At 40.6% G+C, this 21,046-nt stretch overlaps 1 protein-coding gene across 8 annotated transcripts in view; it reads right to left on the reverse strand.

Annotated features, from left to right (window-relative positions):
• MYOM1 (myomesin 1) overlaps nt 1-21,046 on the reverse strand; it is a 177,513-nt gene that overhangs the window by 104,153 nt on the left and 52,314 nt on the right. For all 8 annotated transcript variants that reach the window (XR_013408196.1, XM_015121625.3, XM_015121623.3 and 5 more), the window contains 3 exons: nt 15,780-15,920; nt 10,720-11,059; nt 9,407-9,564 (listed from right to left, as the gene is read on the reverse strand). Coding sequence is in view for 7 of the 8 variants with exons in the window: in XM_015121625.3 (XP_014977111.3) it covers nt 9,407-9,564; nt 10,720-11,059; nt 15,780-15,920 (639 nt within the window). In the remaining variant the exon portion in view is untranslated. The remainder of the gene's footprint in view (nt 1-9,406; nt 9,565-10,719; nt 11,060-15,779; nt 15,921-21,046) is intronic.

A 21,046-nucleotide genomic window follows, 5' to 3' on the forward strand; every position in this document is an offset into this window, starting at 1 on the left:
ACCACGGTATGAGATAGTGTTTTTAACCTCATTTCCCAGATGAAGAAACCAAGGCATGAGGGTTTCAGGAACTTGCCCAGTCACACAGCCAGGAACAGCAGAGGGGGGATCTGAACAGGCAGCCTGGCTGCCGACCCATATGATGCTTCCATTTTCCAATTGTTCTCTCTGCATTTCATTTCTTTAGACTTGTGGACATGATCATAAAGGGGTTTGGGAGTAGGGAACATGATAGAAAGGGAGAGAAAGGAAGAATACTGGCTTCAGTCAGCTCCTTCCTTTCCCCAACTCTCTCTCTCACACACACATACACCCCTACATACTTAAAGCACATTATTCATTTTCTACACTTAAAAAAAAAACAACAAAAAACACTCTCCTCCATATAGCAAAACCAACTCATCCTTCAAGATTCAGATCAAACACAACTTTTTCAATAAACTCTTCTCTAAAATATGATACAATATGAATTGTTCCTGCCTCTCTGCATCAGGGTTCATTGCTTCAAATTACTAAATATAACATTGATCAAAATTATGGTTGGATATGTGTCTCTTCTATTAAGTTGCCAAACCTTTGAGGTTGGGGATTGTGTCTGATCCACATTTACTTTTTGTTGTTGTTGTTTTTGAGACAGGGTCTCACTCTGTCTCCCACGCTGGAGTGCAATGGTGTGATTATAGCTCCCTGCAACCTCCACCTCCCAGGCTCACGCAATCTTCCCACCTCAGACTCCTAAGTAGCTGGAACTGCAGGTATGCACTACCACGTTCAGCTAATTTTTTCTATTTTTTGTAGAGACGGGCTCTCGCTATGTTGCCTACGCTGGTCTTAAACTCCTGGAATCAAGCAATCCTCCCACCTCGGCCTCCCAAAATGGTAGGATTACAGGCATGAGCCACTGCACCTGGTCTGATCCACATTTACTTCTATTCCTACTCCTGAGTAAGAATGAGTCATGGGCAAACACCAGGCCCTCAGAATTGGTTAAATTGGGTAGAACAGAATTATCATGTAATGCAATAGATTAATTGTAGCTTCATAATTTTTTTGGCTGAGAGAACAGAGTTCTGACAAACATACATGTCATGATATGGATGATTTTATTTTAAATGAATAGAGATGAGGTCTTACTATGTTGTCCAGGCTGGTCTCAAACTCCTGGGCTCAAGCGATCCCCCTGCCTCAGCCTCCCAAAGTTGGATGATTTTTAAATAAATGCACACGAAGAAAGTAAGTTGATGCTCTGAGTCTGAGTTCCCTCAGATGTGGAATGGAGAGGGTGGGACTGGCTCAACAATCGCAGCTGCATGGCAGGTGCAGCAACATAACCTTCTCCAAACACAGAAGACCCTACAAGATGATGCAGTGCTGTTTCCTGCCAGCAGCTTCAGACAGCTGTCTCAAAACGGCTCGAGCAGACAGGACTATCTGATCAGAGATGGCCTGGAAAAAGAAATCTACTGGCCACTCCTAGTCTCCAGCATTCCCCGTTTTGATGAAGGACAGGGTAGAACATATTAATTGGCATGCTCTTCTTATATAATTGGTTTAGGTAATTTCACGCTGGACTCAGAAGCTCAATCTGGCTCTGCTCTTTCTTGTGCTGGAGGGTTTTCAGTGGTTCCTCTTTGCCTAAGAAAAGCGCTGTGATACCAAAAGCTGTGACATGTGCTGTTTGACCAAATGACTCAGTGACACTCAATTTGGCTTTTGATCAAAAGTATTGCTCGTATCTCTATAAAATTTTCATTACAAAGTATTCTGCAGGTCAGGAGTGGTGGTTCATGTCTGTAATCTCAGAACTTTGGGAGGCTGAAGCGGGAGGATCGTTTGAGGACAGGAGTTCGAGACCAGCTGGGTAACATGGTGTGACTCCATGACTGTAAAAAATAAATTTTTAAAAATAAAATAGAAGGCTATTTTGCAGCTCCCATAGTTGCTTCACCATCCTTTCCTTCCATTACTACTCAATTTAGCACCTTAATACCTTTTCCCCAGATGATGACTTTTCTATTATCGCCACATGGTAAGAGAAATGGGTTCAAAATACACACACACACCACACATCACTTTGACTGCAGAGTTTGTAGTCTTTTCTCTGGAGCTCCAGATACCAATGTGAGAAATTCTTCATTTAAAGCAGTGGGCAAGGATCAACTCAGAAAGATATTTGATACTATTCTCCACACAATTTCACCCAGTGAGGCATTTAGGTTTGGAGTCACTTGAGACTGGCTGTCTTTAGCTTTGAGTCAGGGAAGAAAAGAAGGATTTGGGGCCTGTTCTGTATATACTTCACAGCTTGTTATTTATGGAACATGAAATTCCAAGCTGAGTAGTCATCGGCTAATTTTGGAGGTTAATCCACACCCTGGGATTACGTGTCAGAAGCTTTCTTAAATCCCTGTGAATATACAGATGTATACCATCTCCCTTATCATTTTTATGTAATGTCTATAAATTGTTAATGAGCTTTCAGTATACTATAAGTTTTTCCAGTGACATTTCCTTTATGTGTGTAAAACACACAATTCCCCCCAACAAATGTCAGTTTGGATGTTGGGCCGAGTTTGATAGTATGGGGTCACAGTAAAAGCTCCTTGGTAGTGTAAAGCATGATCAGGCAAAAGCCTTCACGAAAATTATTTTCTATCCACAAATAATGCACACCAAGATGATCTCTTTTTTGAGATGGAGTCTTACTCTGTCACCCAGGCTGGAGAGCAGTGGCGCGATCTCTGCTCACTGCAACCTCTGCCTTCTGTGTTCAAGCGTTTCTCCTGCCTCAGCCTCTCGAGTAGCTGGAGGAGCGCACCACCACGCCCAGCTACTTTTGTATTTTTAGTAGACATGGGGTTTCACCATGTTGGCCAGGCTGGTCTCAAACTCCTGACCTCAGGTGATCTGCCTGCTTTGGCCCCCAAAGTGCTGGGATTATAGGCGTGAACCACCACGCCTGGCCAAAGATGATCTTTAACCAACTGAATCTCACCACAAATGAGATTGCTGCTTAGACTCCAACCTGTTTTGAATAAATCGCTCTACACCCACTTTAAAAACTAATTATCTGAAAGAGAGAGAGAGAGAGATCCCATTGGGATAGATTTTGGAATTAAGTAAATAAGAAAAATTCAAAATAAAACTCGAAATCCTTATGTTGGAAAACTGTTGTAAACTGTAAATAATTTGTGTTAACCATTTTAAATATAGGTTGTTTTTCCTATGATAATATGGTAGTAACTGCTAAATTTGAATATGTGATGAATAATTCTAATATTGAAAATAAACTCAATGCATGATTCTATTATGAAATTTACAAACCCTCATAATTTGTGAGACTAGAAGAAGAGTTTTCCAAATCTCTGCCTTCATAACTATTTTATTCCTAGGTTTTGAATTATTATAATGGGCTTAATGACAAATTTCTTTAAGTATCTATTTGACAATGACTTTTGGGTGAAACCGAATAATTTTTTTTTTTTTTTGAGACAGGGTCTTGCTCTGTCCCTCAGGCTGGAGTGCAGTGGCGCGATCTCACTCACTACAACTTCAACTTCCCAGATTCAAGCGATTCTCCTGCCTCAGCCTCCTGAGTAGCTGGGACTACAGGTGCCTGCCACCACACCCACATCTACTAAACCACACACCACATCTACTAAATGTAGATGCCACCACACACCACATCTACTAGAAATTTTTGTATTTTTAGTAGAGATGGAGTTTCACCATGTTGGGCAGGCTGGTCTCGAACTCTGGACCTCAGGTGATCTGCCTGACTCGGCCTCCCAAAGTGCTGGGATTATAGGCGTGAGCCCCCGCGCCTGGCTGAAACTGAAGAATTTTAAACACGTATTGTAAATGTTTTGCTTGAAGATCGAGTCCAGTGTCCAACATATACACATGAAAGGATGAGTGCCGAGTGAGGGAATGACAAGTACACACTAATACCAACACATTGCTCCAGAGAGTTTTCCTGATCTCACTGCAGGCTACAGTCAAGATTTCCACTGACAAATTCAATCCAGGCTTCAGGCCAGAAACCAGCTGAATCCCGCTCTCTAAAAAGTATATAATTAACACTATTCTCTCCTTTTAAAGAAAACTTTTTCCTTCTCCACTATTTCACAGAATGTTTAAAATTTGACCAGGTGATACGTTTATATGGTTCAAGAACCAGAAAGAATAAAGGGTGCACAGTTAACCCTTCCTGGTGAACCCTTCCTAGCACTTTTGTCCCTTTGACAAGGTTCTCCCTCAGGGTCAATAGCTTTTCTTAGGTTCTTACATATACATATCCTTCCAGAATTTCATTATGCAAATAAAACAAACACAAACATAAATGCTTTTTTTCTGCCCCTTTTAAACAGAAAGACTCTTATTTTACAAGTTATTACATAAATGTACCCTATTAAATTTTAAAACTTTAGTTTTTCTCACTACATATGTATTTTCCCTTCTATGTTGACAGAGTCCTCCTGCAGGATGGCCAGCTTCACGGTATGGGCGCAGCAGCATCCTCCGTAACTCCCTTCCTTCCTTCCTTCCTTCCTTCCTTCCTTCCTTCCTTCCTTCCTTCCTTCCTTCCTTCCTTCCTTCCTTCCTTCCTTCCTTCCTCCCTTCCTCCCTTCCTCCCTCCCTCCCTCTCCCTGTCTCTCTCTCTCTCCCCTTCTTTTTTTCTTTCTTTCTCTCTCTCTCTTTCCTTCCTTCCTTCCTTCCTTTCTTTCTCTTTCTCTCTCTCTTTCCCTTTCTTTCTCTCTCTCTCGCCCTTTCTTTCTCCCTTTCTCCCTTTCTCTCTCTCTCTCTCTCTCTCTCACAGAGTTTCACTCTTGTTGCCCAGGGCTACAGTGCAGTGGCGCGATCTTGGCTCACCGCAACCTCCACCTCCCGGGTTCAAGTGATTCTCCTGCCTCAGCCTCCCGAGTAGCTAGGATTACAGGCGTGTGCCACCGTGCCCAGCTAATTTTGTATTTTTAGTAAAGACGGGGTTTCTCCATGTTGATCAGGCTGGTCTCAGAGTCCCGACCTCAGGTGATCTGCCGGACTCAGCCTCCCAAAGTGCTGGGATTACAGGCGTGGGCCACCGCGGCCGGCCTGTAACTAACTTTTCTACTCAGGCCAGTGCTTATACAGGCTCCCTGCTGTTGTCAGAGCGAGTTGGGAATAGGACAGTACTGCATCCTGTCTCTGCACCTGACCTTAATGAGGGATGTGTGTGCCCTGTCATTCAGTGCTCTCTGGGTAACCTTTAGGTTCCACATAAATAGATTTGGTTAGTAACGTGGGATTGGTTGGAGAGCGGCTGCTGAGTGTTTGTATCATAGGCCTCAGGAACTCCCATGACATAAAGATGTCCAGTGGAAACTTGGAGCCAAACTCTCTTTGGAAAGGCTTTTGCCTGAACCAGGCCCGGCACACGTGCCTTTGAAAGACATGGCTAAGGACTTAACTGCTATGAGCGGAGGCAGTGTGATTATATGAAGCATCATCACAAATTTACTCCTTTAATAAACCTGCTGATATTCAGGAAGGGCATTCTCAATATTCCCTTTGTACTTCTCCTCAGTGTCAGGCCCAGGAAGCTGCAATTGGATACCAAAAAGGTATAAATGCCAGCAATGTCATCACCAACAATCTTGGCTCCTGCTTGGGTTGCGGATTCCCAGGTCTTCAAGGGGAAGGCTGCTTACTGAAGATTGCATGCTCTGTACCAGTGGTGCAAAGTCAATTAGCACTCCAGTGAACGACTTTTTTCTCATTCTCTTTTCTTTTTTTCTTTTCTTTTTTCTTTTTTCTTTTTTCTTTTTTTTTGAGACAGGGTCTCACTCTGTTGCTCAGCCTGGAGTGCAGTAGTGTCATCTTGGCTCACTGCAACCTCTGCTTCTCGGGTTCAAGTGATTCTTCTGCCTCAGCCTCTCGAGTAGCTGGGATTACAGGCATGCATCACCACACCTGGCTAATTTTTGTATTTTTAGTAGAGACGAGGTTTCTACATGTTGGCCAAGCTGGTCTCAAATCCTGGCCTCAAGTGATCTGTCCACCTCGGCCTCCCAAAGTGCTGGGATTACAGGTGTGAGCCAGCTCGCCCAGCCCAGTTAATGACTTTTTAAAAACGTGCCCAGGAATATATACTAATCCCATCCAGAAGTCAACTCCCAGAGGTGGATTTACCTTGAAGCAAATGAAGCTTAAGTTTCAGGGTCTCTCACTATCCAAATTCCTGCAAGACCTTATGTCCTGGCTTATACTGCTAATTTATTTATTTAGTTTGTAAAGAGTGCCCTCCGAGTTGTATCAGCTTCATGCCCACAAAACCTGAACTTGACCCTGTTTACTGCCATTTCCAATTGTCAGTTATCTGCTAACTGATTGTCCGAGTTTCAGCTTTACCCAGGGCAAATCTTGCTCTCAGAAGTATAGTTAACGATTTTCTTAGTTGTCTCCCAGTTCTTTTTTTTTTTTTTTTAGCTCTGTTGCCCAGGATGGAATGCAGTGGTGAGATCAGAGCTCACTGCAGCCTTGTTGTTCGTTTTAATATTTGTTTTTCACTTAGCTTGCAAGGCAAGGAGACTATCTGTGATATGCTCTGGTCTGTCCCTCGTGGGAGAATGTATGATAAGGAATGGAGTCACTAGGACTGATGCTTTGCACGAGGCTCAAGGGAGTTGTTCGCTGCAAGAGCACTAACGGGGGTGCAGGGACCAGAGGAGGCCCATCCAGTACTTCTGGAGAGGAAGCTTGTCTCTGTGTCTTCCCTTTTATTTGAAATGAACCCCTAGGACATAAACTTCACATGTAAAGGATGTAAATATTTCAAAGCCACCTGTGAAGGGTTTGGGGCTCAACTCAACCGCTTCTCAGCTCTGTTAGTGAGGATAACTGGAAATAGACAGTATTTCTATTTTTGAATTTAACTGGAATTTGAAGGGTTGACAGTTTGGTCATCTCCTATTTTTCTGGAGACTTTCCATTCTTTTTGTTTTTGTTTTTAATTATTTTTTTTCCAGATCAACAGAGCACAGTGTGAGGAGTCTAATCTCTGAAGTTCAGCTCTGCTTTTGTGAAATCACACTGCTTTTGCTTAATAACACCATCAGTGTATGTGGCTGGGTTTTTATTCAAGCTGCAGTGTAATTAACAGAAAAAATAAATGCTTAGGAATTGAATATTTATCTCCCAGAAGCTACTTTGTGTCCTTTTGATAATCATCTTTAATTCTAATTTTTTTAAGTGGGAAAACACAGATAGGATACTGTGTAATAAACACATTTATTCAACAAAGGCCTCTAATTCTTCATTTATTATTGATACATTTTAATTCATGGAAGAAGAAATATTTTTACTAATATTTCTTGCAGCTGAAAATTTGTTATTGTTTGTGCATTTCTATAGGAAAGTTTGGAATTTCTTTTTTTTTTTTTTTTTGAGGTGTGAAGTAATTGGTTTTTTAAGAAGACATGTCCCTTTGACAGGCCAAATTGTGCAACTCCATAGTCACAGAGAAGGGCAGGCAAAGGCAGAGTGATTGCTAACTTACTTTTCTATTTTAAAGCTTGTAAATTGATTTTTTTAAACTTCATTTTTATAGAAATATGTTTCCACAGTTCTCATCTTTGTTTACTATAAATTATTTGCCCCGATAATTCATAGCCAGTTTTGATTTTTATTCTTTGGTTTTCAAATTCAGAAGCCCTGAAAAGAGTTTACATACATAGAAAAATTGTGAGTAAATCCAAAATCATCAAAGACAGATTAAGATTACAAGTAAAAATTCACCATGTGCTCCTTAAGAACCACCTTAGAAGCCGGGCACGGTGGCTCACTCCTGTAGTCCCAGCACTTTGGGAGGCCAAGGTGGGCAGATCACCTGAGTTCAGGAGTTCGAGACCAGCCTGGCCAACATGGCGAAACCCCATCTCTATTAAAAATACAAAAATTAGCCAGGTGTGGTGGTGCACGCCTGTAGTCCCAGCTACTTGGGAGGCTGAGGCAGGAGAACAGCTTGAACCCAGGAGGTGGAGGTTGCAGTGAGCCAAGATTACACCACTGCACTCCAGCCTGGGTGACGAAGCGGGACTCTGTCTCAAAAGAATAACCTTAGAGAAATAAGTGGGTTTATCTTGTCAGCTACCTCCACAGTGCTATGCAGGCATCTGATCAACATTAGAAATAATAGAAAAGAAAGGAGAAGGAGGCAGACACTCTGGGTGACAGTGACATTCGTGTAGTGTTTATATTGCAACCTAAGGTGCATTTATCACCACTCCTGAAGATAAGAAAAAAGCATGCAAATACCTGCACCAGAGAGTAAAACTGAAATATCTTTTTTAATTGGCTCAATTATTTTCATACTTCCGCTCTCTATGGCAGATATTTGTGACATGTGACAGGAAAGTTCTCAGTTTAAGGACCACAAAGTCACTGACAATTGCAATAGGATATATTATGGAAGGAGAAAGAGTGCTTATTCCTTACGGAAAGAAAGTATCTCCTGCCCCCTGTTGGGTAGTATCTGGCATCCAATTCTTTCTTTTGTTTGGTGTCAGAAAACACATTGATGCAACTTGCTTATGCTCTCTGGTAAAAAAATAAATTAATTAAAAAAGAAAGGAAGAAAGAAAGAAAAGAAAGAGAGAAAGAGGAAGGAAGGAAGGAAGGAAGGAAGGAAAGGAAGGAGAAAGAAAAAAGAAAGAGAAAGAAAAGAGAGAAAGAAGAAAGAAAGGAAGAGAAGGAAAGGAAAAGAAAGAAAGAGAAAGGAAAAAGAAAGAGAGAAAGAAAGAGAAAGAAAGAAAGAAAGAAAGAAAGAAAGAAAGAAAGAAAGAAAAAGAAAGAAAGAAAGAAAGAAAGAAAGAAAGAAAGAAAGAAAGAAAGAAAGAAAGAAAGAAAGAAAGAAAGGGAGAGAGGGAGGGAGGGAGGGAGGGAGGAAGGAAGGAAGGAAAGAAGGAAGGAAGGCAGGCACATTCAGGCCTTAGCTCATACGAGGGGTAGAGATGGGAGTTTTAGTTACTTTGTAAAAGGCAGCATTGCTTCCAATCACAAAATCCTGCCCTGCTGTGTGAAGTTCATTGATGGAAGCTAATTTTTACCTAACTTTTATCATCCATAGCATTTATAGACATATGTTTGGTAAGTATATATGTTGACTAAAATGCAATACTTCATATAAAATAAAGACCCATTTGCATAATAGGATTATAGAGTATTATCATGTAGCATATATACACAAGAATGTTTTTTCTTCCCACACATACAAATTCATCTCAATACCCTTCTTCACTCTTTGGAAACCTATACAATCTTACAGATGTCTTCACTGACTCTTGCATATGGTGGTTCTGTGTGTTTCACTAGAGGTGAACTTAACTTTGTGTAATGAATTCTGTTAGTTTTCATAAAGATAACATACCACGTGACACGAGGTTCTGGCCAGCCTGCTATGGAGCAGTGCAATTTTACATTCTCCTTCTCCCAAACCGTGTGGGAGCGAGGTTTAATGATAAACTCAGGAGCGTGGAGAAGATGGTCTTCATTCAACTTAGCATGATATGCCTCGGTTTCTTCTAACTGAAATAACAAATAAGCAAACATATTACCAAAATACCACTAAATCAAAGTGACTTTTGGTGCTAAAATAACAAGTAGAAGCCAAAAGTTTTATTTTTCCATTTGGAAGCTTAATTTTGTTTAGAGAAAATGCACTCCCTTCTCCCTTTTAAGAACAGAGGTAGTTATTTGACATTTAACATTCCAAGCTTAAACAACATCTTTGATTTCTTTTTCTTTTTCTTTTTCTTTTTTTTTGGCCTGGGCTAGAGTACACTGGTGCAACCTGGCTCACTGCAGCCTCTCCCTCCCAGGTTCATGCAATTCTCGTGCCTCAGCCTCCCGAGTAGCTGGGATTACAAGCACTCACCACCATGCCTGGCTAATTTTTGTATTTTTAGTAGAGATGGGGTTTCACCATGTTGGCTAGGCTGATCTCGAACTCCTGACCTCAAGTAATTCTCCTGCCTTGGCCTCCCAAAATTGGGATTACAGATGTGAGCCACCACATCTGGCCATATTTTACATAGAGGAGTATTTTACTTACAGTATTTTACTCCTGTAAGTAAAATACTCCTCTAAGGTGGATTTCTTAAGGCTCTTTAAAATCTTTAATTTCCTTAAAACCTAAAATTCCATGGAGTTTAAAACTATTGTTTGCTTTATTTGACCTACATATTAATATTTTAATGTCTTTCTCCTTGTTTTCTTATGTTTTGTTTCTCCAAAAGATCACATATTCTTCATTTGAAACACATCAGTCAGGTGCAGTGGCTCATTCTGTAATCCCAGCATTTGGGGAGGCTGAGGTGGGTGGATCACTTGAGGTCAGGAGTTTGAGACCAGCCTTGCCAACATGGCGAAACCCCATCTCTACTTAAAAAAAAAAAAAAGAAAAAAGAAAAATTAGCCAGGTGTGGTGGCACATGCCTGTAACCCCAGCTACTTGAGAGGCGAAGGCAGGAGAATCGCTTGAACCCGGGAGGCGGAGGCTGCAGTGAGCTGAGGTTGCGCCACTGCACTCCAACCTGGGGGACAGAGTGAGACTCCATCTCGAAGAAAAAAAAAGAAACAAATCCATCTACATCTACACACACACACACACACACACACACACACGCCCCTTATGACATGCATTTCCACCTTTGTAAGTTACGTTAAACTGTCTTTTCTTACTGTTTTCCTCAGGGACAGGCGTTCTGCCTTTTCTCGAATCGCAACTTTCCTTGACTTCTTTTCAAAAGTTTCTTCCTGTTGAAGAGTGGACGTGGCCTGTTTGGAAACCACGGACTGCTTGGATGCCATGGATTGCCTGGATGCTGTGGACTGCTTGGATGTCATGGACTGCTTAGATGCCGTGGACTGCTTAGATGCCGTGGACTGCTTAGATGCCGTGGACTGTTTAGATGTTGTGATTCCTTCCTCACTAGCAAGAAGATTCCTCTGGGCTATATAAGCAGCAGCTTCTTTAATTCTTTCTTCTTCCGTATCTGTAATTCCACTGACATGCTTTTGACTAAAACACAATAATGGCAAAATGTAGATGTTGTGGATGGCAGTGATAAGATTGAGTAATTTTTACTAAGTTCAAAGTACCACACCTCAGACACTGTATCCTGCACCAAAAGAAAACCCGATATAGAAAAAGCAGGTAAATCAGAAGCTGACGCTTCATGTACGGAAGTGTTCCTCACCTTAACAAATAACAATAATAATAATAATGATAACAGTAATTATAACACCTATGATGGCCCTGGTGCTTTTCACATACATGATCTTGTTTCATCCCCATATAAACCCTATGAGATAAACTTTTTTTTTTTTTTAAGATGGAGTCTCGCTCTTGTTGCCCAGGCTGGAGTGCAATGGTTCAATCTCAGCTCACTGCAACCTCGGCCTCCTGGGTTCAAGCAATTCTCCTGCCTTAGCCTCCCAAGTAGCTGGGATTACAGGCTTCTGCTACCATGCCCAGCTAATATTTTGTAATTTTAGTAGAGACAGGGTTTCACCATGTTGGCCAGGCTAGTCTCGAACTCCTGACCTCAGGTGATCCACCAGCCTTGGCCTCCCAAAGTGCTGGGATTACATTCGTGAGCCACCATGCCCGGCCAAGATAAATTATTATTTCTGGTTTAGATATATGGTAACGAGGTTCAGAGAAGTTAGATAACTTGCCCAAGGTCGTCTCACGGATTGTCTTAGTGTGTTTAAACATGATTTTGTTTACAATAAAAGATTATGGTTCCTTTCCAGAAAAGCCATATTGTCAAATGAGATCTAGTTTGTTTGCCTGTGACCCTGATACATGAGTAGGAGCTTGATCTGGATTCTGTCACTTTGCTGATGTAATGCACTGCCTGGAGTTGTTGCAGTATGAATAAGTTCTGAATGTACATGAGGTTCCTTATGTCTACTGGGTTTCTTTCTAAGATAATATATGTTGTGTGTGCATATACTATGTGTGCACCTATAGTATATACTAAGAAATTATCAAACTTGTGATGGAAGTGGTGACATTTATAAATGTGACTCGTTATTATTCATAATTGATGACAATAGTAAGGGAGTGGTAACATCTCAAGTTCAATGCCTACTGTGGCAGTTTATGATAGAATCTGTGCTGTGATTTATTCATGTTGTTTAAAAATATTTGAATTATTTTAACATATTTCAATGCCTTTTGTTGTAAAGCCCCTCAAATGTTTTAGTGAAAGAGTGTATTGATTATATCGAGGATTCTCTTGAAATTGAGTCTCCTTAGACCTCTTACGTCAGAATTATACATTCCAAGAATGATTGCTTCAGTATGTAAGCAAATGCTGCCATTGTGTTAGCAAGTTCCTAGCATCTAAATCTATGTCGCTTGCTGAGGAGTAAGATTCCACATTTGCCAAGTTTGGGGTTTCTCATGGACTATTCCTAAAACATCTGGCAGACGAGATGAGTCCATGTTGTTTCTGACTAAATGTAGTGAGTAAATTTTAAGTTTTTTCCTCTCTCTCTGTAAATATTAATAAGAGAATCCCTACTATGGATGTTAGTAATATGTCCATTATTATTTGAGGGGGAGGAGGAAGATGAAAGATTTTTAGCTTAGTGTCCTCACATAATGACTTCTCAATCTTTTTTGAACAAGATAGGAAGTGAATGAATTACTAACTGAATACAAAACAAACCATGGAGAATTTGCTTGGAATTCTCTATAGAAGTCAACATACAATAGGGAGATGTGAAATGAGCTTTGTGATCTGTTTCAATTCATGTAATGATGGATCATATTCAATGCTAGTCTTGCCCCAGGCTCCAAGTAAGAGAACTTTATGTTTAAGTTCTCATTACTACTGATACTGGATAGGTTGGCACAGCTCTAGAGGGCCAAACGAAGTGATAGTCTCCTTGCCTTTTCCGTTTACAAAGAAGCCAAACTTCGGAAAAAAAACCTTGTAATTATTTCACACGAGAACTCAACTACACTTAAAAAGTATGTTAGACCCAGGGCAGTAGGGATATTCTCCTTTAAGTAAAAGTCAGGATTTATCAGTGATAACCCTTCTATAATCTGGACACAAAAGTAAAACTGTGAGGCTAACATGTTGACAAAAGTATACTACTACGAAGTAAAACTAAATTTAAAATCTCCCAGTACTCTGCGAATCTGTGACAATCTCAATTCAAAATCTCTTGCCGACAGAAAGTTTACTCAATTTATTAGAATATAAGTGGAATTTTCAGGTGCCATGCAGAGGAAATGGTGTTTTCCAGAAGCACAGTGTGAGTGCAGAGGGCATGTCCACTGCATTGACCAGGCCTACGTGGGACTTTCAATTCTTTCCCTCCCAGGCATGCAGCTTTCAGCAAGTCACTCTGCCATGATTTCCTTGTCCAAAACGTTGATATATTAATATCTCTGCAGGGTTGTATGGAGAATTTAGCAAGATGGTTTATATAAAGCACCTTGCATGAGTCCCAGCAAATAATAATAGACACTCAACAAATGTTCATATTTTTCCATCCTCTTCTCAGATTGTTAATACTGCCAAAACCGTTGTGAAATGTTATTTTTGACACAGTAATAGAGTATAGGTGATGACACCGTATAAGATATAATGGAGAACTAGAAATAAAGCCTAGAAAATCAATTTTTATTCACATCTTTTTTTTTTTTTTTTTTTTTTGAGAGGAGTCTCGCTCTGTTTCCCAGGCTGGAGCGCAGTGGCGCGATCTCTTGGCTCACTGCAACCTCCACCTTCCAGGTTCAAGCGATTCTCCTGCCTCAGCCTCCCGAGTAGCTGGGATTACAGGTGCCTGCCACCACACCCAGGTAATTTCTGTATTTTCAGTAGAGAAAGGGTTTCACTGTGTTAGCCAGGATGTTCTCAATCTCCTGACCTCGTGATCCGCCCACCTTGGCCTCCCAAAGTGCTGGGATTATAGGCGAGAGCCACCACGCCCGGCCTCACATCTTCTTTTATCAGTTTATTTGGTAAATGATCACTTCCTGAGACTGGCCCGGAAGAGACAAATAGTTTGGTGTGGACAGAGCAGGGAGAAGATGTTAGGAGTAAGAAGCTTCATTTCATGCCCTGCCAGGTGGAGTCATGTCACGTAGGCTAGTGTTAAGCTGATGTGGTTTTAAAATGATTTTTTGAAACAGAGTGGGAAAAATACCGGAGACAAAAGACTTTACCCCTCTAGCCTACCATCACTTATAAGGAATGCAAGTTACATTAAGCTACTGTGAAGAGGACAAATGGCTGGACATGCATACTTAGCAGCGAAAGCGTGTTTGTCTGGAAAGTTCACTTTAGAAAATCAGACAGAGCAAAGATATCAGCTAAAAAGCCAAAAATAGAATGTTATTTATCCCTTTACCTTCCTAATTGGGTTCAGAGCAATTATGACATTAGCCTCCGACACAAGTCAGAAAGGAACTGTCAGAGGGCAATGGAAAGAAAAACACAGGCAACAGATGTAGGTCACCATCAATCACAACCAAATTATTTCCTGACTTCCAAGAGGATCTACTTTTCCATGACATTTGCTCTTAGAGGATGGCCTCACTTTGAGCGTCACCTGAGCTATGGGAATAACTCTGTGTTCAAAGAGAAGTAAACAGGAGATGAGCCAGAAAGTTCCTGTTGAGCTTTAATCTTGGTGTCCAGGACAAGTCTCCTTTCAAGATTCCTTTGAATATTATTAATGCTCAAAAATAATGTTATGTAATAAAGATAGAAAATTGGCATCACACAGACTTGTGATTTAGTGATTATTTTGTTTGAAGTTTTCCTCAAAGTAAATAGCAATCTATTTCCCATTGAACAAGGCATTCAAATTATGATGAGATTTTTCCCCCAGTGAATAGTAATTAAAACCACATTGATAACCAAGATATTTTTCAGCTACCTAAACATGTCATCTTGGGTTTTTTTTTAAAGTTCACCCAGGCCAGGTGTGGTGGCTCATGCCTATAATTCAAGCACTTTGGGAGGCCAAGCAGGGAAGATCACTTGAGCCCAGGAGTTCAAGACCAACCTGGGTGATATAGTGAGACCCCATTTCTACAAATAATTTTTTTTTTAATTAGCTGGGCGTGGTGGCTCGTGCCTGTGGTCCCAGCTACTCGGGAGGTTGAAGTAGGAGGATTGCCTGAGTCTGGGAGGTTGAGGCTGCAGTGAGCTGTGTTTGTGCCACTGCACTCCAGCCTGGGTAGCAGAGTGAGACCCTATCTCAGAGAGAGATATATACATACACACACACACACACACACGCACACATACACACACACACACACACAGAGAGTAATAAAAATTCACCCAACATTTTATAGTTTTGAAGCTTTCTTTTTACTCTGGCTATCCTGTCCAATCACTAGCATTCCAGGATCCACTTTCCATTCCAGCTAGTTTTATAAGCAGCATTAAGTTCTGATCATTCTTGTTTGTCATGTAGCCATCCTATGTAATGGCAAAATTTCTGAAAAGGAAATCCCTTTTAACATAATTATCACGTCTCTCTCAGTGCATGGTTCTGAGCTTCCTCAGATCTTACTCAATCAGTATATAGTAAGTGCTTAATAAAAGGTTAGCTGCTTTTACTATAATCTGACAAGTGCTCAATAAATGTTAGCTGCTATTTCTATAATCTGTCCACAGCAATTATGACTATAATCTGCTACTCCTATAGCACTTACTATATACTTCTTAATAATTAAAGCCAGGAAGAACAAGCACACTCACCGTCCTGAGAAAATGGGTACCATGTAGTCACTGGGCAAATTTTCTTTCTCTTCTCCAGACAGAAGGCTGTGCTTGGCTCTCTTTGGTTTGGGGCTCAACTTGGATGAATAATCATCTAACAGTAGACTGGAGTCTGTAAGTCTGAAATAAACCACCTAACATCAGACAATAATAACAAAAAAAAGGCATTTACAACATTCAAAATACTGATACAGGAAGTTTTAACTTGGGAGAAATTTTACCAAATCCTAGATCTCTAATGTTACAATTATCTTTTAGCTTTAGAATCAAAGTAGAGTTAGAAAGATTTCAAATAACAGACTCTATAGAGACAGAAAAGAAAAATAGTGATAATAATTTTATGGCTCCAGTAATTTCATGGCTTTTTCCCCCACTTAAAGTTTCAAGGGAAAACAGTGATGCTTTTATGATAGTTCTAAATGCCCTTTTGTGTTAATGTCATGTTGGAAATCTAGGCAGACTATATAAATGGTTTTGATACATGGTGCATCCAAATTCTTTTGGGAGCTTATTTAAAACGCACACTTTTCTAGATAGATCCATTCTGATGTAGGACCCTTGGTTTACACTGAGACCTTTATGTATTATAGGTGACTCCTGCCTTTGAAGGGATGTGAGGCTTATTAAATAATAGAGTTAATATATTTTATGTGAACACATGATGCCGATTGACTCAGTGATTCACAAGGGTGTGATAAAGAAGCCTTTGGTCAGTTCTGTCTTCCTATGCACACTGGTGCAAATGTGCACTTGGAGGTAGTTAGTGTTCTAATAAACCAAAAAAATGACTAGGGAAGTGGAAAACATGAGAGCAGAGATAGCAGAGAAAAGGGATTGATGAAATGAAAAGAATAGTGTTAATTTGTATAGTTCTTGAATGAAATGAAATGCATTCTTATACAAACATACACAATTTGGCATAAACTTCAGGAGTTCATGGACTCCCTGAAGTCAATCCGTGAACTCGGGGCTAAAAGTCCCTAATCTACACAGTAAGGAAAGATGTTAACAATAGGGGTCTGTATAGGAACTCTTCTGTACTATCCTTTTAATCATTTTGTAAATTTGAAACTATTCTTAAAAAAAAAAAAGTTAATTTTTTTTAGAAGCCCCCGGTCTAGAGGATCTCTAAAGACAAGGTGAAGAGGGGTATTATGTCATGGGAAAAGCCAAGCTGCCCAGTTGAAATAGGAAAACCTTCCAAACCTTGACCATTTCCTAATCTTCGAAAATCATTTGAAAAAGCAAAAGGGATTACCTAATCCAAAGCAGAAGAGAGGTCAAGCATATACATGGTACAAAATGGATATATGATGATGCGAGAAAACAAGTAGCACAGGGCTTTGACATGCAGGGCAGGCAGCAGCACCTTGAATCCTCCCGGGAGGTCTCCTGGAAATGGCCTAACTCTTCCTTCCCCATATCTACCCCCTCCCCCAGAGGTGAATATCTATCTCTTTTTCTATGATCAGCATTAAAACTAAAGGTTAGAACTTTGAATTCAAGCTTGTGGATTGGTTACCAACTGGAAGCCAGGGTGACATTTGTTCCTGGCTGGCTGTCCTGGGCAGCAGCAAAACGACTGCATTCTATACCCCGGCAGGTCACGAAGTACAGGCTGTGCTTATACAGGTCTAAGTTTAAAGTGGTATTTTCCCTCACCTCTTTATTCCATTACCATCCAAAATAAAATAATTATGGGGCTTAAGAGTTTCATTTTTTCCCCCATTTCGAACAGCTGGATTCCAATTTCTCTCCTATTTTTCTGCTTTTGCTTTTCTCTCTTTACTCATTCTAGTGGCTACAGGAGATTCTCATGAGTTCATTATTTTTTGACATTTATTACATCAAAATAGCTATGATTTCTTATTCTTTTCATTGCATTGCTCCTTTTTCTGTCATTTATCCTTTAAGACAAATTCTTAAAATAATGCATTTATTACATAGAATGTGCTATAATATGAGTACTCCATTCTCACAAGTAAATCACAGGAGCTGTTTTTTTTTTCTTGTACATCATTCCAATGTAGGAGCCGACTTTTTAATAGTTGAACTTTATGCTAAAGACTCATGGCCCTTTCATCAGCTTCCACTTCATATTTCATTTGGAACAGAAGAATTTTTAAAAAGCATTATGATGCTATGTGTTATATAGTACTGCTTAGAAAATGAAGATCTCCACTTTTATTATGCTAATATTTCTTCGAGATTTTGATTTCTAATAAAGAGTATATGAAGAACTAGATGTTAAAATACAATGCGAACTGATGATTTAGTAATGCTAAGACATTTATTTATTGAGGCTAGCAAACAAAACTAAATCAGGCCGGGCCGCGGTGGCTCAAGCCTGTAATCCCAGCACTTTGGGAGGCTGAGATGGGCGGATCACGAGGTCAGGAGATCGAGACCATCCTGGCTAACCCGGTGAAACCCCGTCTCTACCAAAAAAATACAAAAAACTAGCCGGGCGATGTGGCAGGTGCCTGTAGTCCCAGCTACTCAGGAGGCTGAGGCAGGAGAATGGCGTGAACCCGGGAGGCGGAGCTTGCAGTGAGCTGAGATGGCGCCACTGCACTCCAGCCTGGGGGACAGACGAGACTCCGTCTCAAAAAAAAAAAAAAAAAACTAAAACAGAGAGATACAAACTTTAAAGAAAGTGACTGTTATAATAAGCATAATTATCTTAAGAAAAACATCCATAGTCTATTTTGTCATGATCCATGACCTCTGAAGTCCAACATCTTACTCTATCGAATTTTAAAGTTGAAAAATGTTTCTAGAGGAGTTACATATAATATGTAGATTTTAAATTTCTTTGATCTTAAATCAAAGAGCTAAATAAAGGCTTGCTAACCCCTTGGGCTTTTATGTATTTAAATTTTGAAAATAAGCCAACAACTTACTTCTGAGTAGTTACCAAACTTAATATGTATGGATTGGTGTCCGTCGTTACCTATTAAAACTAGATGTAGTGTTTTTTAATGTGCTTAGCTTAAATCTTGAAGCTTTCTGAATTTCGATGAAAGCAATCAAATTAAGCAAAAGGCAAGGGTTAATTGTGTGTGTGCACAGGTATCTATGAGCCTGTAACTGTATCTATATCTAGGTACATCTTTTTGTACTCCCCACCAATTATGCTAGTCCTTGTTAATATGTCTACAGTTAACAGATTTTAAATACGTATCCTGGTGTGTAGGACATTATCACATACATCTATGACTGGTAGCACCACAGGGAAGAGACGTAGCCAAGGTACAACATGAACTCTCTGGAAATATTCCAGGAATTCAGAAGTAGACTTACACCTGCATCTAATTCAAATACTGAAGAGAAAATATTATAACCCCCTGCTTATTCAACTTCATAACAGGAAAAGCAAGAATAAAACCATTTATAGAATTTCAGAGCTGAAAGCGGACTTGGGGATATTTATACCAGGCCCTTGATTTGACACATGTGGAAAGCAAAGCCTGGAGAGTGTTTGTAACTCACCCATGCTCACACAGTGAGTTGGTGGTGAACTGGGACTGGCACTCATCTCTTCTTGATTTTCAGGTTAGTGTTCTTTTCACTATACCAGTCATCTCCAACGTTTTTTTTTGAGACGGAGTCTCATTCTGTCGCCCAGGCTGGAGTGCAATGGCGCGATCTCGGCTCACTGCAACCTCTGCCTCCCGAGTTTAAACAATTCTCCTGCCTCAGCCTCCTGAATAGCTGGGGTTACAGGCGCACGCCACCATGCCCGGCTAATTTTTGTACTTTTTAGTAGAGATGGAGTTTTGCCATGTTGGCCAGGCTGGTCTCAAACTCCTGATCTCAGGTGATCTGCCTCCCTCGGCCTCCCAAAATGCAGGGATCTCCAACTTTTATGATCAAGTACTCTTAATTTTAAAAATTGGGGGCATACTACCTACATATGTTTATTTATAAGTTCTATCCATATACTACTGTATAAATAGTCCAATTTTATGAAACATTCAATCAATAGAAAAAAGCTAAAGATCGCATTTGATTTTTTTTTTAAAAAAAGAAGTGTTACAGCCAGGTGCAATGGCTCACACCTGTAATCCCAGCACTTTGGGAGGTTGAGGCAGGCGGATCACGAGGTCAGGAGATCGAGACCATCCTAACTAACATGGTGAAACTCCGTCTCACTAAAAAATACAAAAAAAAAAAAAATAGACGGGCGTGGTGGCGGGCACCTGTAGTCCCAGCTACTTGGGAGGCTGAGGCAGGAGAATGGCATGAACCCAGGAGGCAGAATTTGCAGTGAGCCGAGATCTCGCCACTGCACTCCAGACTGGGCAACAGAGCAAGACTCCGTCTCAAAAAAAAAAAAAAAAGAAGTGTTACTATTTCGTTCTATACCCCAGTGGCTTGCCTTTGTGGACCCCCCAGTTTGGAGACCATAAAACCATGTCATACTGTCCATGATGACTTTGATGTTGATTCGTTGTTCCTGAATTTATTCACCTAAATTGAAGTTATAAAATAATCAGTTACAGCTAAAATAAAGCACAAAAAAAGTCATTAAACTGAACATAAAATAAAATGTTGGCCCCCTAAAGTTATGTTTATAATCACCATATAATTTGGGGAAATTGTTCCAGGTTTACTAGGATGAATAAATGTATTCACGTTTATGGGAAGCGTAGACCTGCATAATGGCTATGTTACTTTCTGAAAACATTCTGACAGCCTATCAGCATGTTTCAGAGAAAGGATGAACTGTGGGCATTGTCTCCACTGACTGTGCTCCCAAAGCCAGCATCACCCATCCTTACGTGCTCAGGGTTAGGCTGCATTATTGGTTTCTCTGTCTTTCCCACTGCCTGTGACTACCTGAGAAGAGGGATGGTCTCAGTGATCTTCATATCCTCAGCATTGTACCCAGTGCCTGACACAACTCAATAAATGTTTATTGAATGAAGTGAAATAAAGATTTATGACCAGGTGCAGTGGCTCACACCTGTAATCCTAGCACTTTGGGAGGCCGAGGCGGGTGGATCACGAGGTCAGGAGTTCAAGACCAGCCTGGCCAAGATGGTGAAACCCCATCTCTACTAAACATACAAAATTTAGCTGGGCATGGTGGCGGATGCCTAGAATTCCAGCTACTCAGGAGGCTGAGGCAGAGAATTCCTTGAACCCAGGACGGGGAGGTTGCAGTGAACTGAGATGGCGCCACTGCCCTCCAGCCTGGGCGACAGAGGGAGACAGCGTCACAAAAAAAAGAAAAAGAAAAA

This window comes from Macaca mulatta, chromosome 18 (genome assembly GCF_049350105.2).
Source record: "Macaca mulatta isolate MMU2019108-1 chromosome 18, T2T-MMU8v2.0, whole genome shotgun sequence".
In the NCBI taxonomy this organism is placed as follows: domain Eukaryota; kingdom Metazoa; phylum Chordata; class Mammalia; order Primates; family Cercopithecidae; genus Macaca; species Macaca mulatta.